This window comes from Camellia sinensis, chromosome 2, assembly GCF_055761805.1.
Source record: "Camellia sinensis isolate YWXY chromosome 2, ASM5576180v1, whole genome shotgun sequence".
NCBI classification, from domain to species: domain Eukaryota; kingdom Viridiplantae; phylum Streptophyta; class Magnoliopsida; order Ericales; family Theaceae; genus Camellia; species Camellia sinensis.
This window is the reverse complement of record NC_138962.1, coordinates 203,209,495-203,224,237: the sequence shown is the minus strand read 5'-3', so window position 1 is coordinate 203,224,237 and position 14,743 is coordinate 203,209,495. Positions and strand designations below refer to the sequence as shown.

Genomic DNA, 14,743 nt, shown 5'->3' with positions numbered 1-14,743 from the left:
ACATGTATTTTGTCATATAAGGCAAGAACATAACATGATTTCATAGGATTCATGTTTATAACTTGTTTTCTTGCATGATTTCTAAGATTCTTAAAGATTTCAAAAGACTTTCTCCATGGATTTCGAAAGTAGAACTCATCACATGTATAGCTTTTGATTTTGTGCTTGATTTCAAGTTTTTGAGCTTGTAAATGGAATTTTGGGTTTGCTTTGAAATCATGATTTTCATTAAAGTTAGAATTGTTTAATTCAACATGGTTTGAAAGGTTTTGGGCCTTTATTTGTATAAAATAAAGTTGATTGTGTGATGTTGAGCCTTAATCTGGAGGGTTTATATGGTTTGAACTCATTAAATTACATATGAAATGAAGATCTATGTGAATTTGAAAGAAGAAGTTTTGAAAAGTTTGAAAAAGAACTAAAACAAGATTTTGATCTTTCTTGCTTGAAGATTCATTGTATTTTTGATGTTTTGATTTAGAAAACAATCATAATCTCGTGTTTTCTATTATTTTTACATGTTTTTGAGTGATTTGAGTTGAAACCGAGCTTGGAAAATTAAAAAACAAGTGTTAGAACCAACAGATATTTTCGATAGCAGGTTTTTGCCCAGAACCGCACGTGCGGTGGGGCTTCCCGCACGTGTGGAAGTCTCTTTCCAGCAACATTTTGTATTCTAAAATAATTGCACGTGCCCCCACACGTGCCCTAACTTTTCCGCACGTGCAGTTTTAGTCCCGTACGTGTGGAACTCCCCTGTTTCAGCCCAACTTCGGATAGGCATATCTCCCTCATTCGGACTCCGTTTTAAATGATTCTTGAGCCTAAATTCAAGCCTCGGAGGTATAGTTTCCAATGATAGTAATCCTACATCCAAATTCAAATTACACAAATAGATATGTTCAAATTAGTGAAGGTTGTTCATTTTCTTTGTAACCGTTTCATGCTATTTCCTCTCCTAACCCAATTTCCTTTCGTTTCTTCCTATTTTTCTAGACACGGATTATGACCCATTGAAAACTAATAAGGTTAGAACCAACATAAATAAGTGGTTAAAGAGCAAAGTAAGGGATCAGTTTATTTGATTAAAAAAAGATTAAGAGAAGTAAATTTGATCAAGAAAGTAATTCTATGTTTCGATATGTTATGCTATATGCATTGTGATTGCAGGTCAAGATTCGAGGACCGGTTAACCATTTCTAGAAAACCCCTGTGAGTAATAGTATAGTAAAGATATGTTTTTCATTATCTATTTTGATTTATGCACGGCATGATTCTCTAAATATCGTATTTTGTCAAAATGCACAAGTTTCCAAGAAATATGAAATGAGTTATGAACAAGAAATGTGAATTGTTTGTAATATGATATGGTGGACCCAAGGTTGTTCCGTTAATCCGTTTCGTTTATGCTATGACATGATATGAATTGTTCGGTCTTCAAGACTTATTGATTTCTGGTATGGAACAAAGTGTTATACGGAACTAAGTGCTATAGTAGGAGTCACGTTTAGATTCTGTACGAGTCACCTCTCGGATCCATACATACATGGATTGGGCTTGAGGCCGTTTTGATATGTGATTGGGCCCGAGGTTGTTCTGTTACCATGTGATTTGGCTTAAGGCCATTCTGTTACCATGTGATTGGGCCTGAGGCCGTTCTGTTATTATGATTGGGCCTGAGGCCGTTTTGTTATTATAATTAGGCCCAAGGATGTTCTGTTACCATGTGATTGGGCTGGAGGCCGTTCTATCATGTATGGGCCCGAGGCCGTTCTGTTAACATGTGATTGGGCTTGAGGCCGTCCTGTTACATGCAGGCCCGAGGCCGTTCTGAAAATGTGATTATGAATAACGATGTGCTTAATGTGACTGTGATAAATGCTCTACATATTGTACCTTGGAAAAATATTGGGTTTACATCACATGCTTTTATTTAATTCAAACCTTTTCATTGGATTCTTTTTACTTTACTATTATTCATTGAGCTTGTATTTATATATATTTATGTAGGTGATCAGCTCGAAGGTCAGCCCTAAGTTAGCTTTAGAAAACTTTTGTAAGATCTATTTTGCTAAGCCTCCAAAATTGGCCCCTTTTGTCCTTTTGAAGAGTTCCTTTGATGCCATATTTTAGTTAAGTCTTTGGTGGCTTTTGTTGAAAACTTGGTTAATATGTAAATTTTGGGTTGTGAACTTTTTATATATATTGATATGACTTGGACCTGTATACAGAAGAACTGTGAATGTGAACTCTTTATATGCCATGATGAATCCTGGCATATAAGCACTGCTCAATGGACATTCTGTTATTTATTTTGCTTCCGCTTTAAGCCCCAATATGATTTAAATATTTTGAATTTTTGTTTTGAGGCCTAAATATAGGCCAGTCATGGCCTAAACTTTTAGGGCAAGTTTGGGTCGTGACACCTACAATGTTTTAACAACTTATATTCTCATATATATATATATATATATATTCAAATATTATATACAATAAAAATGTAAATAAATATTTACAAAAATTTTAACATTCATGCATTTTCATCTCTTTTCTTAATAAAATTCTTGTTACAATAACAAAGAGTTTTTGAAAGAATACTGCAAAGGTTTTCCACCTCTTGCAAGTACAAAAAACATTTGACGTTACAATAGTTTTGATTCAAAGAATCCTTGCAAATACCCACCCTAATTCACATAAAAAACTAGTATATGGAAACAAGAAATAGGGCACTCATTTACAGTCTTGTTATAGAGTCTTGAAGAATATAGGTTGTCCTGAAAGAATTCTTGTCACAGTCTTGTTGCCACTACTGCTCCCATTGTCAAGAGAATATCGGAAACAAATCATCAACCTCTACTATTGAAACTACAAGTTCAAGCAAAAATAGGTGTGAATTTGATTATTGAACACTAGTAAGACAAAAACCAACACAATATCAAACTTTCTCAGCTAGCATTGTTCCTAATACTAACAAATTTGTTGAAATTAAATTTCATAATAATATGCAATATTTGAAACAATACTTTAACCCATCATGCATAAGTATTAAATAAAACCAATTAAGCCAAATGTGCTTTACCTAGTCTGGATAATAGATATCAGTGAGTCTGAAAGTTTGATAACATCAGATGTAGCGCTTGCTTAAGCAAAACATGAACAAAATCCATACCTGGAGGCATCGCGTGCTGAGCAATTTCTTTTTTCTCTAGGCTCTTAACCTTGTCATTCTCTAGCAAATTTAAACTTGTAAGTTTCTCACCCATGGTTGGCTCATTTAAATCCTCATCAATTTGGCTTCCATCCATTGGCTCTCCATGGGCTATATCTATCTAGCAGCAAAACTAGTTTATTTGTTAAATGCTGAAATTCAGATTTTTTATTCCATTCTACCAGTGTAGTGCTATCAATCTATCTATCTATCAAAGTGATATACATATATAGAAAAGAGAAGCGGTAACATGTGGCCACTGTAAATTAAATGTATTATTTTATATATTTTATTTTTCCCCTACAAATTATGTCTAACAGAGACCCCAGTCTGTGTACATCATCAATAAACAAATCACTTATTAATATCAAAATAGCTTCCAAAACAACAATCAATCCCTCAATTGGCACAATAATTCACAAACTGTACATGTTTCCCTTTCTTCCTAACCAGCCTTGTTACTTCAATTAAGTCTTTATATTAATCTACTTTTGTTTACTTTTTCCTCAAATTGTTTTGAATAGTTTTTCTAAAATTTTTAGAGACAATTGCAAAAAAATGATATAAACTGAAAATAATTACAAAGAGATGGAAGTGTAAGACTTTGTTGCACAATTTAATGCATAAATTGGCTTTACTTCCATGACATTGCAATTATTTTGTGTTGATGCCACTTTTTTGCAATTCTCCCAAATTTTTACTGAGATTTGCTACTATTGCCAGCTTCCTAACATATTAATGATACATTCCTGATTGATTTTCATACTCTTGAACTAATTCCAAAATTAAACAGAATGCTCACAATGGTCAATATACTAGAGTGGCGCGTAAATCAAACATGAATATCGTTTATGGAGTAAGTCATGGTGCAACAAAAGTACATAGTTGATCCAAGACTCAAATGAGTAAAACCAGCTTGTTTTATAGCAAACAACATGAGTAGTTCATATTCCAACTCAAATTTTGGTACTATAGAGTAGAAAAAATTCATGCATCTGGTCAAATGACTCCAAACTAATACTAAAAACAGTAATCATCACATATGAAGGACCATATTAAAAGATTAAAAAGTCTACCATCTAGGGACAGCCTAGCTGATTTCCAGTACTCCAGCAGCAAATTTCCTATTAGAGAAAAAGAACATCTATCAATTCCAAGATTAGTAAATTTTGTTCTTCTCATTTGCTGCCTCCTATAGAATCCAAAAGCCATATTTAGAGATTTATCTCAATCAGGAAAAACTAGCTTGTTTCATAGCAAACAACATGAGTAGTTTATATTCCAACTCAAATTTTGGTACTATAGAGTAGAAAAAATTCATGCATCTGGTCAAATGACTCCATACTAATACTAAAAACAGTAATCATCACATATGAAGGACCATATTAAAAGATTAAGAAGTCTACCATCTAGGGACAACCTAGCTGATTTCCAGTGCTCCAGCAGCAAATTTCCTATTAGAGAAAAAGAACATCTATCAATTCCAGGATTAGTAAATTTTGTTCTTCTCATTTGCTGCCTCCTATAGAATCCAAAAGCCATATTTAGAGATTCATCTCAATCAGGAAAAATAGAAATAAATTTAAAAAAAAAAAACACACGCACACATACAAAGTCTAGCAAAGTCCTGTCAACAAGTCCGTTGTAATTCAGATTAGAAAAAGAAAGAAAGGTTGGATATAATTCCGGTGCATTAAGAGGTCTAGCTTAGGAGATTATTTGTTTGAATCTAAATCAAGACAACAAACAGATTCATATGTATCTAGTAATGTCTAATGCAAGAATCGAAAGGAAGAAGGTAAGTTACATGCATATGTCTAAAATATATGTGTGCATATCATTAGAAAAACAATACGGTTATCGAAGTCATAATTTCAATCTTTAGAACATTGACTTTATATATCTAGACAAAGGACAAATTTCTTTCCCACAAATTCAATATCGTTGTAAGACCAATCATATGTTGTTGTAATTCAGTCCCACCAGCCAATTAGAAGAAATACATATGAATCTAAGGGCATCATACATCTCACATAAATATTCACTTGCCATGTCAAGTCCAACAACACTTATCATGTAAGGTTTTGTTCTGAGCTTTGACATGCAGTCGGCAACATTTCTTGCTACACCACTTAGTATATAATGCACCTTAATATAATGCACCTGAATAAAAGAACTCCACATTATAGGCAAGTAAAAGAAAATTATAAAGAAAGTATTTCCTATTTTACTATCAAATTGTTCATGTACAGTTTCAATGAATTAAATTGAATCTACACCTATAATCCAGACTAGGTAAAACACTTTGGTGTTATAAAAATTACCTAATAAACTAAGCATAGATTTTCCAATCAGAACTCAGAAGCTCTCTCTTTAAATTCATTTATTTTCTAGCACTGTGCTTGGCCTTTGTGTGAGATTCCAAAGCATTTTTTTACGTTAAATGACTTGCAAGAAATTTTGGGTGAGGAAAAATTGAGATAATATTTTTGGTAACATTTGTACTATATCAATGTCCAATAAATATTAGCAATTAACAAAGAACATTTAAAATACACGTTAACAAAGATAAACAGATTGTTATCCTAATAATACCTAGAGACAACATCGGTCTATATATATATATATATATATTCCCAAACAAAAACAAAAAATTAAAGGAAGTGTTGGAAATCTTGAATTACTTTAGTAATCTAATAATCCGAAACCTAAAACTTATAGGACCAAACTTTCCCTAACAGTATTTGCAATCTCCCCAATTTCTCCCCATACCAATCTCCCCAATTTCTCTAACAAAATCAAATCCATACCATACACGCTTGACTCAACACAGGGAGCAAAACTCGTGATCGTTCTATAGTATATATTTATAATCAATTAATTTCAATTGTCCAAGAGCTAGAAAAATAAAAATTAAAATTAAGAGTAAGATAAGACCAAATATTACATATCAAAAGATTTGTGCATTGCCATAGGCACTGGCTTCTCCCATCTACTTGATTGATTCTGTTTAAGAACATGTATATAGTCCCTTATCTTAGTTCTTACTTCTTCTATGAATTTTCACAATGTAAGTATGAGAGAAATTATTATTGTGCTTCACATATTAACTTTAATATGAGACTAATTTTTTTAAGCTATAAAAAATTCAATAAATAAATAAATAAACAAAACAATAACTGTACTACAAAAATTTTCAACTAAAATTCCAATGCACCTTCATCAGATAAATACTAAAATAAAACAAGTCCATACAAAATTTTTCTTTAAATAACGTGTCATAAATTCTTTTTAAAAACTACATGTAATTGTTAGTAACAAAGCGAGAGAGAGAAAGAGAGAGAGAGAGGAGAATAAAAAGTAAATGAATCAAACCCTAACGTTTGCTCTCTCACAGTATCGCTCCTAAATTCTATGAAATTTGCAAAATTGGCAATGAATCGCAGAACAAAAGACAATTGAATTCAGATGTGTGTATATAAATATGTATGTTTATGTGAGAAAAATTGAAAATAGAAAGAACCAATTCAGAGGAGAAAAAAAAGAATTGCAAATAATTGAAAACCTAGATTTCCTGAATCGGATAAAGAGAGAAGCAGAGGTGATAGAGGAGGTTGAGGATTGCAAAATTACTTGTATTCTCACAAGACACCGATGAAATCACCAAATTTGCAATTAAATCACCTGAAAATTAAACCAATTGACAGGTACATTACAAGCTTCTGAATTCAAAAACAATTTAAGAGAGAGAGAGAGAAGAGAGATTGAGAAATTGAGAGAGGGAGAAAGAGCAAGATTGAGAAATCGAGAGAGAGAGAGAGAACACCCTTAAAATGATCACCAAAGCATCCAAAAGAAAACGAGAGAAATTATTGAATTTGATAAGGTTGTTCATAGATATCAGCCTCTCTATTGTACAAAGTACAAAATATGCCCACTGCAAGCAATAACAGTAACAAAATGCATCGGACTCAATGAGATTAGCTATCATGTAACTGAATGTTGAACAAAGATTACAAATACTAGAATGGCTCGTAGAAAATTTTGGGTGAATCATGGTGTTTTTTTTAACAAAGATTCAAAAAATTGTTCATTTTGAGATCTTTGCGGTCAGTTCTCTGACCAATTTGGCAGCAACCATAGCAGTCATCCCGTCAACAGTGTCACGTTGTGGGTTGAACTCAACTACATCTGCGGCAACAACATCAGCTTGAAGGTTGTGGAGTATGTTGAGAACATCACGGAAAGAGAGGCCTCCTGGTTCAATATGAGAGACTCCGGGAGCAAAGGCAGGGTCGAGACAGTCCACGTCCACTGAAATGTACACGCCCTTCACACCTTCCCCAAGTTTCTGCAGCAGAGTGTCAAAGTTATATAACTATATATAACAAAAATCCTCCAAGTGAATCATTCACGCTGTTTTAAATGTTTATTATTATAATTTTAAGTTCACTGTTATACTTCTTTGTGGCCTTTGAGGGTGCAAGTTTGACCGTGCTCTCCATTTTATAAGTAGAAGCCCTTGATGCTTGACAAGTTCGAACACCTAAACCGTAAGAATTATGGACATGGATATGACATGTAAATTTTCAAAAAATTTAAGACACTACAAGTGGAGAACACATGCAACATATACAATTTTATATATTTATTTTATGTTATATATAAGGATAAATAATTATAATATATCATATATATAAATATTAATAATTATAATATATCATATATATAAATATTTAAGTAAAAAAGTAACAACTTTTAATGTCTAAAGGGAAATAGGTATAAATTTACATTATTTTCGTTTTATCATTGAATTCTAAGTTATTTTATTTAAATTTATAATATCTTTCATGTGTGTATAAGTGTTGGTAAGTTTCTGACAAACATTGTGTCGTGTTGGTATCAGACACAATATCGGATACGATACATTACCATATTGAAGTACCTATACTTCTTAGTCCTAACCAATACTACTCAAACTATCACAACTGGACCACATCATGTTTATCCCAAAAAAAAAAAAACTGGGCCACATTGAAGTTTGCATACATTATTAACCAAATAATATGTTTGCATACATTATTAACCAAATAATATATATATACTTAAGGTATGAATTTTAAATTGAGAATATATATCATTGCCCACCCCATACACATGTGACCTGCGCATGTGCGCGCACTCACAGAGAGAGAGAGAGAGAGAGAGATACCAGGTTCTCCAAAAAGTAACGATCTTTTGAAAATGATCGCATTTCAAATTGCTCCACGCCAAATCTTTTCCCTTGTTCACGGCCTTCACTTGTTATTGATCTAATACCAACCTGAACAGCAAGCATTTTAACCGTTAATGATGACAGAATAGCATCTCAATATCCAGAGTAAAGAAAATTGCCATCGAGTCAACATGTAAAACAACCAAATATGTGTTTCAACTAATCAAAGTAAATATTGGAAAAAAATGAAGGACAACAAAAAAAGCAAGAGTGAATATTGGAAAACAAATACTTGCAAAAGCCTCCGTGCATAACCACCCTCCATAATGCGAGCAAATGATGATGCATGAGAATATTTGTTTCCTTCAAAACAATGGTAGATATCAGGATGGGCATCAAGATGAAGAATATCCACAGGTCCTCCAAGCTTCTCAGATACAGCTTTTACAACGGGATACGATATTGAGTGGTCACCCCCCAAAACTAAAGGGCGCAATGGATCCTGTAATGGCAACAGCAAAATTTGTGTCCTCACATATCAAATTTTCATCTTTTCTTCTCTAGTTGTCAACAAGCAGATTACTGTAAAACATGACTTACCTGTTCCATCACTAGCTTGACAGATTCAGATATAGTATTCATCAATCTGTCGTCATCTACACCACTATCTCGTATCTCTTGGACAGGAACATCACCGACATCAGTTAAGACCCGTGGATCATTTAATTCTTTCCCTGCATTATCCCAACATGTTAGACACAGAACATACATACTCGATATCTCACAAAGCAAGCACGCCAAAAGTGCATGGTCCTAATATATATATATAATTATAAAATAAAATAATAAAAACAAGCAGTTTCAAAAGCAAAGATAACTTAGGGTGACAAATCAACGGTATGTGTCAGGAATTCGGGGAGTCCATGAATATGCAACAACAATACAGTCAAATCCGTTGGGGAGAAATTAGAAGTCCACATGTGCAACACCAGGACCTAACATACATTATTTGAAACTCACACTCACTTAAGCATCTAAGTGGTGAGTTCATCTAATCTATATTAAGACTCTCTATACTTTTTATCCAATGTAGAACTCCACCTACCCTAACAATCCCCCCCCCCCCCCCTCTCACATATGTGAATCACGAATTGGTTCTGCTCTCCTTTGAGTCTGATCTACCACTCTATGGGATTCTGAAGAGCTCACCATAGATCTTACACACTTCCCCTTAATTATGATCTATTACTCTCATCACAACCCAATCCATTAGAGAGAAATTTAGAAATCCATATGCTTAACACATGGGTTCAATACATTGTTTGAAACTCATGCCCACTTAAAAACTTAAGCCAATAAGCATAAGTCCATCCAATGTATATTAAGATCCAATTTCTTTTTTATCGGATATGAGACTCTACCTTTACACATACTCCAACAACATGCCCTTTCAATACTCTAATAGGACCCCTCCTTGGAGGGTGGCCTAAGAAATGGGTTAACCAATCATAGTTCAGTTAAATAAAAACTGAATGTTATCAATGACACAGGAAACTTGGTGTTCACATTTCCAAGGTTTTAAAGTGAGGCAAATAATTTGAGCATGAATGACAAGATTGATGCATGCACACCGCACGCACACACACACACACACACACAAACAAAAGATTAAAAAAATAACTATTCTCCCATTGATTATAATGACATGTAGAGGTAACATAAAATGGTGATTTTTTTTTATCAGCACATCCAAAAAGATGCAAATGTGCGATATAAAACCTACTAGATAATCAAAGTTCCTCAAAGATCAACAAAAAGACTGAATTCGATGATACATATGGATTGGACAAACAACTGTGAGTTGTGCAAATTTAGAACCTCTTTTCTGCACTGTCATTAGAAAAAAATGAAATTTAGAAAAAAATGAAATGGCAGGAACACCCAACCACGTTGTTTATTTTGTGTATAGAAACACACAAATGCACAAATGTAGTCAGATATTTATGGCTTTATATGGAAAGCATGACCTTGATTACATATTAGCTTTTTTCCCCTATCTCTCCCAACAAACACAATAGAGACGCACACAAACACAATAGTCATTAATAAAGTAAATGTCTTAGCTAGACAGATTTCACTTCACAATTTGGATCCCTGCCCTGTATGCAAAGTTAAAACCTATATTACACAATAAGAGTACATGACCACGATTCATCATTTTCGGAAACAGCACCTCATCCAATGAAATCCGAAAAACATCACTCATGCTTATATTTATTCGAAAACCGAAAATCATGTTCACCTTCTTCAGTAGTGGCGTTTGTGCTGCCACACCAGATTGCCTCCCTTATGCGAGGAGGAGCAAATGCTGGCCCCTGCAGAAATGATGAGTTATGTCCCAGAGGAATTCCAAGAAGAGATGCTGATGCTACTGCTCCTCCCAGAGCCCGAACTAGCTCTCCCTGACAAAGAGTAAAAAGTTTCAATAATCCTTATGTCATGTTTTGTCCTGTTGAAATCTAGTTTCCAAAGCAATTTTACAAATGAAATAGAACTAGAAACAATGCAAAGCTGGAATGGGCATTCCATTCTAGCCTATTCCATTGTACCAAGCATGCTTTGTTGGGAAATGAGCCCAACAATATTTATACTGAGCTAGCTATCTAACAGAAATTTGGTGAGTACAAACAAAAAAATGATACATAAATTGAGGAGTGCTCACAACAAGTATTATGAATGACTATGGACGCCTTTCACGTCAAATAACTGGAAGATGTTCAGCAATGTAGTGAGAAAGCAAAATGGGTAGAAAAAAGGATGACATGGACACATAGAACCATTGCCACAATAACCAAAAGAAGATGTTCAGATTGAAAGCAAGTGCTAACCCTACCAGAGACAACCAAAATAAAAATGCATCGATGCAAGAGCTGCAATCAAATTCATATTCCCGAACCAAACCACTGTAGATCAAATGTCATCCAGCCATGATAGAAGAATTACATAAGATGAGAATATCAGCTCATCCTGCGCTCTATATAATGAGGCTGCATAATCATAAAATCCAATGGTCTATTCACAAGATTCTCACGTGTCAAGATATAAAGCATTTTGGTTCACATTGTTGGCCAGACAATGGTTGAATAAGATTTTGATAAGACACATCTATGATAGAAGTTCAGACATGAAATTTCAAATCAATGGCATAATTGTGTCAGAAAGCCACAATCATACATATTTCTGATGCAGAATTCATTCATCTCCATGAGGTGTAAAATAAGACATCATTTAAATGCAAATGACATGCCATGTTCAATGCATGGTGGCAAATATAACAGACACAAGGCACAAAACAGGATGGTGCTAAATGAAATTGAGATATACCTTAAGCTTTGCCCTCTCACGAATAAGAGTAAGGGAAGCTTCTATGACACGCTTTTGGCCATTTTCTATCAATTCATTTGGAACATTTGCAGCATTTAGATTGTGCAGGTAACGGATTCCCATCCTCCCAATATTCCTCATATCTGTGAACTTCAGGAGGAAAAAAAAAAATGCTTGACTGATTCTATACGTTTAAAACTGATGCAGGTGAAAAAAGTTAGCACAGTGACAAATATCAGGTACAAATATAGCAGAAGAAGAAAACACTGCATTATGACAATGTTGTGCAACATAATGATATTACTATTACTATTCTATTTGATAGATGAGTCAAGTGTTCTAGATAGGAGAATTAACCAATGTTGTATTAGCACCTTATTTTTTACATTTCAAGTTCAAAGACAAACACAAAAAAAATATTCAACCACAATATTCAAGTTCAAGTTTCTTCTTTTTTTTTTTTTTTTGGTTTTGGGAAGGGGGGGGGGGGGAGATCAGGAATTGTTCACGTAACCACAATAATTGGGATAAGCGCATGTTTAGTTGTGCTTATTTACTCGTGTTCAAAGATCAAAGCTGAAACTAAAACAGAATTATACATTTGAAAATAACCACACCAAGACAAACAGACAGAGAAAAAAAAAAAAAAAACTAAAAGAAATTTATGTACATTAAATTAATTTACCAAATTTTAGGTGTATTGCAACGATGTGTTTTGAATGAATCCCAAACTAATAACTATTATCTTTTCACATCATGTTTATATATATCATATGTACTGGCTCTATAAAACTAAAAACTCAATATATCCTAGACGTAAATGTCATTGAACAAATCGCCAAAAATTTATATTCTCTACTCACTTAACATTCATCCCTCCTCAGCTAAAATGACCCCCTGCCACTGAAAACTGCCCTATGTTGTACCGAGCTAGATGATTGCACCCTAGCGACATTTCAATTCCCACAAAACTGGTTATGATCTTCACTACAAGCGACACCATGATCATGTAAATGCCGACCTACCAAAGGTTACAGCTAGAGGACACCTTATTGGATGATTACATGTTGTTGAAAACTTTCTCAGTTAAAACAAACTCTCTAAGGCTTCCCTTGGTTCCTGAGGAACTAGAGCATTATTTTCAAAAACAAAAAAAAAAAAGAAAAGTTCCCACCTCAGACTCTCTTGTTTTACTTTCCACTTTTAAGTTTAACTACTCAAGTAAGCTTTGTACTTGATGGAGACCGAAAAATCAAACCTTTTGTTTTTGTAGGAATAAAATAGGGGAAGATGTTTTATTCCCATCAAATTAATGAATAACTTATTAAGAAGACAATTATGATCACCATCATTAACAGAGACAAAGATAGCACTGCAGGGACAACTTGGAAAAAAGGGGGGCAAGGAGTATCGTGACTTATAGCTATAAAAGAAAATAAAATTTAATAAAAGGGCAAAAAATAAGAAAAATAGGAGAAAGCAATCAAGAAAACAGAAACAAATGATTCGTGATAGAGATAATAAGGTTAATATATATAGTTAGGCCTCCTTTGACAAAATCACTTTTTAGCCTAAAAGCCAAAAACTCACAAAAAAAAATAAAAAAGCCAACAACCTATACCAAAAAATCAAAAATTCATTTTTTTTTTTACTTTTTGCACATCTATTCGAAAAAACTAAAAAGTCATCCCAAACATACTAATTTTTTTTACATCATATTAAAATGGCCCACTCTTGGGTTCTGGTTTTGCCATGATAAAACAAATATATTTTTCCCCCTCAGTTTTATCCCATCATTCTTTACTAAAACAGCTAAATTTTACCCACAAAGTGTCTCTTCACAATTGTACTAGACCAAGCTAGACGATCAGAGATTACTGTGCTACTCATGGGATCTAATTCCTCGATTAATCAAACATAAACAAAATCAAACAAAGTTGTACACAAAATGAGCATCTATCATAATACCAAAAACCCAATTATGATCTTCAGTAAAAAAACACAACCAAACCCAATAAAATTCATATCTCCCAAAAACTTTCACAAGTTAACCAAATTTGCTTATGAGTCACAAAACCCATTTGGGTCCTGACTCCGAAACCCAAAGGAAACAGAAAGAAATCAAAGAAAAACACTGAATTTAATCTATGTTCCCTTATTTCATTTCTAACCAAGAAAACAAAACAACCCATCTCAAAATCTTGCAATTCCTTTAACCGACTTAAATCAAATGCTCTGTTTTTCTTAGAAATGAAACCCATCATATATTCTTTTTTTTCTTGGTCTAGTACTAAATTTTATCGGCAACCAAACAGTAGATAGTAGCAGTAAAATAAATTTTCAAAAAATAATCAGAAAGATGGGGTGAAGCATTCTTACCAAAGAGAGAAACAGAGGAATCACAGAGCTTGAGTGAGAGAAATGAATGGAGCGATGAAGAGTAGTAGGGAGGCTTGGTTTGGTGTATATATAATAAAAAAAAAGAAGAGAGAGAAAGCAGCCTTTTTGGTGTATGTTGCGGATGTAGAGAGCACTACGGCACTAATCCATCTGATTAATTAAATAAAAGAGATATTATTAGAGAGATTAAAAAATAATGTGATAATAATTGGATGTGTTTTTCTTGACTGGGACACTGCTGAAATTAATTTTGGTTTGAGTTTTTTTAATTAAGTTTTTTAAAAATTTAGTTTTTAGATTTTCGTGTTCTTTTGTTTTTAGTGAATATTTTTAAAATTTTAAATATTTTTTTATTTTTTTAGATACATCTAAAAAGTAAAAAAATTGTGAAAAAATATTTTAAAATTTTAATGAATACATAAAAATATAAAAAAATGTACTGAATTCTCATATTTTTGTTGTATTTTTGGTATTTAGTGAATTTTTAAAAGGTTTTTTTCACAAATTTTTTACTTTTTAAGTATATTTATGTTAGG

The 14,743-nt window shown here is 33.2% G+C and overlaps 1 protein-coding gene and 1 long non-coding RNA gene across 3 annotated transcripts in view; one reads left to right on the top strand and one right to left on the bottom strand.

Moving 5' to 3' along the window:
• The window catches only part of LOC145820553 (uncharacterized), a 95,980-nt gene extending 88,466 nt beyond the window's left edge, over positions 1 to 7,514 (top strand). Inside the window, exon 2 of the long non-coding RNA XR_014362358.1 lies at positions 7,247 to 7,514. This is a non-coding gene — a long non-coding RNA (uncharacterized LOC145820553). The remainder of the gene's footprint in view (positions 1 to 7,246) is intronic.
• Positions 7,078 to 14,363, bottom strand: LOC114305555 (arginase 1, mitochondrial). Of its 2 annotated transcripts, none has more exons than XM_028250658.2 (7): positions 14,187 to 14,363; positions 11,808 to 11,957; positions 10,726 to 10,885; positions 9,024 to 9,157; positions 8,716 to 8,925; positions 8,421 to 8,531; positions 7,078 to 7,559 (listed from the first exon to the last, which is right to left on the bottom strand). In XM_028250658.2, the coding sequence occupies exons 2-7, from the start codon at positions 11,946 to 11,948 to the stop codon at positions 7,299 to 7,301; spliced, it is 1,017 nt and encodes a 338-aa protein (XP_028106459.1). In that variant the 5' UTR covers positions 11,949 to 11,957; positions 14,187 to 14,363; the 3' UTR covers positions 7,078 to 7,298. The 2 variants fall into 2 exon arrangements, with proteins under 2 accessions (XP_028106459.1, XP_082772727.1); XM_082916601.1 differs by having other exon boundaries at positions 11,808 to 12,005; positions 14,187 to 14,350.
• Between the last annotated feature and the right edge of the window lie 380 nt (positions 14,364 to 14,743).

Excerpts from the sequence above, each read along its gene's own strand:
- LOC114305555 (XM_028250658.2), bottom strand. The coding sequence starts at position 11,948 with ATGAGGAATATTGGGAGGATGGGAATCCGTTACCTGCACAATCTAAAT. Across the intron at positions 10,886-11,807 it reads GTGAGAGGGCAAAGCTTAAG|GGAGAGCTAGTTCGGGCTCT; the intron begins GTATATCTCAAT and ends ACTCTTTGTCAG. Across the intron at positions 7,560-8,420 it reads GTTACTTTTTGGAGAACCTG|AAACTTGGGGAAGGTGTGAA; the intron begins GTATCTCTCTCT and ends ACTCTGCTGCAG.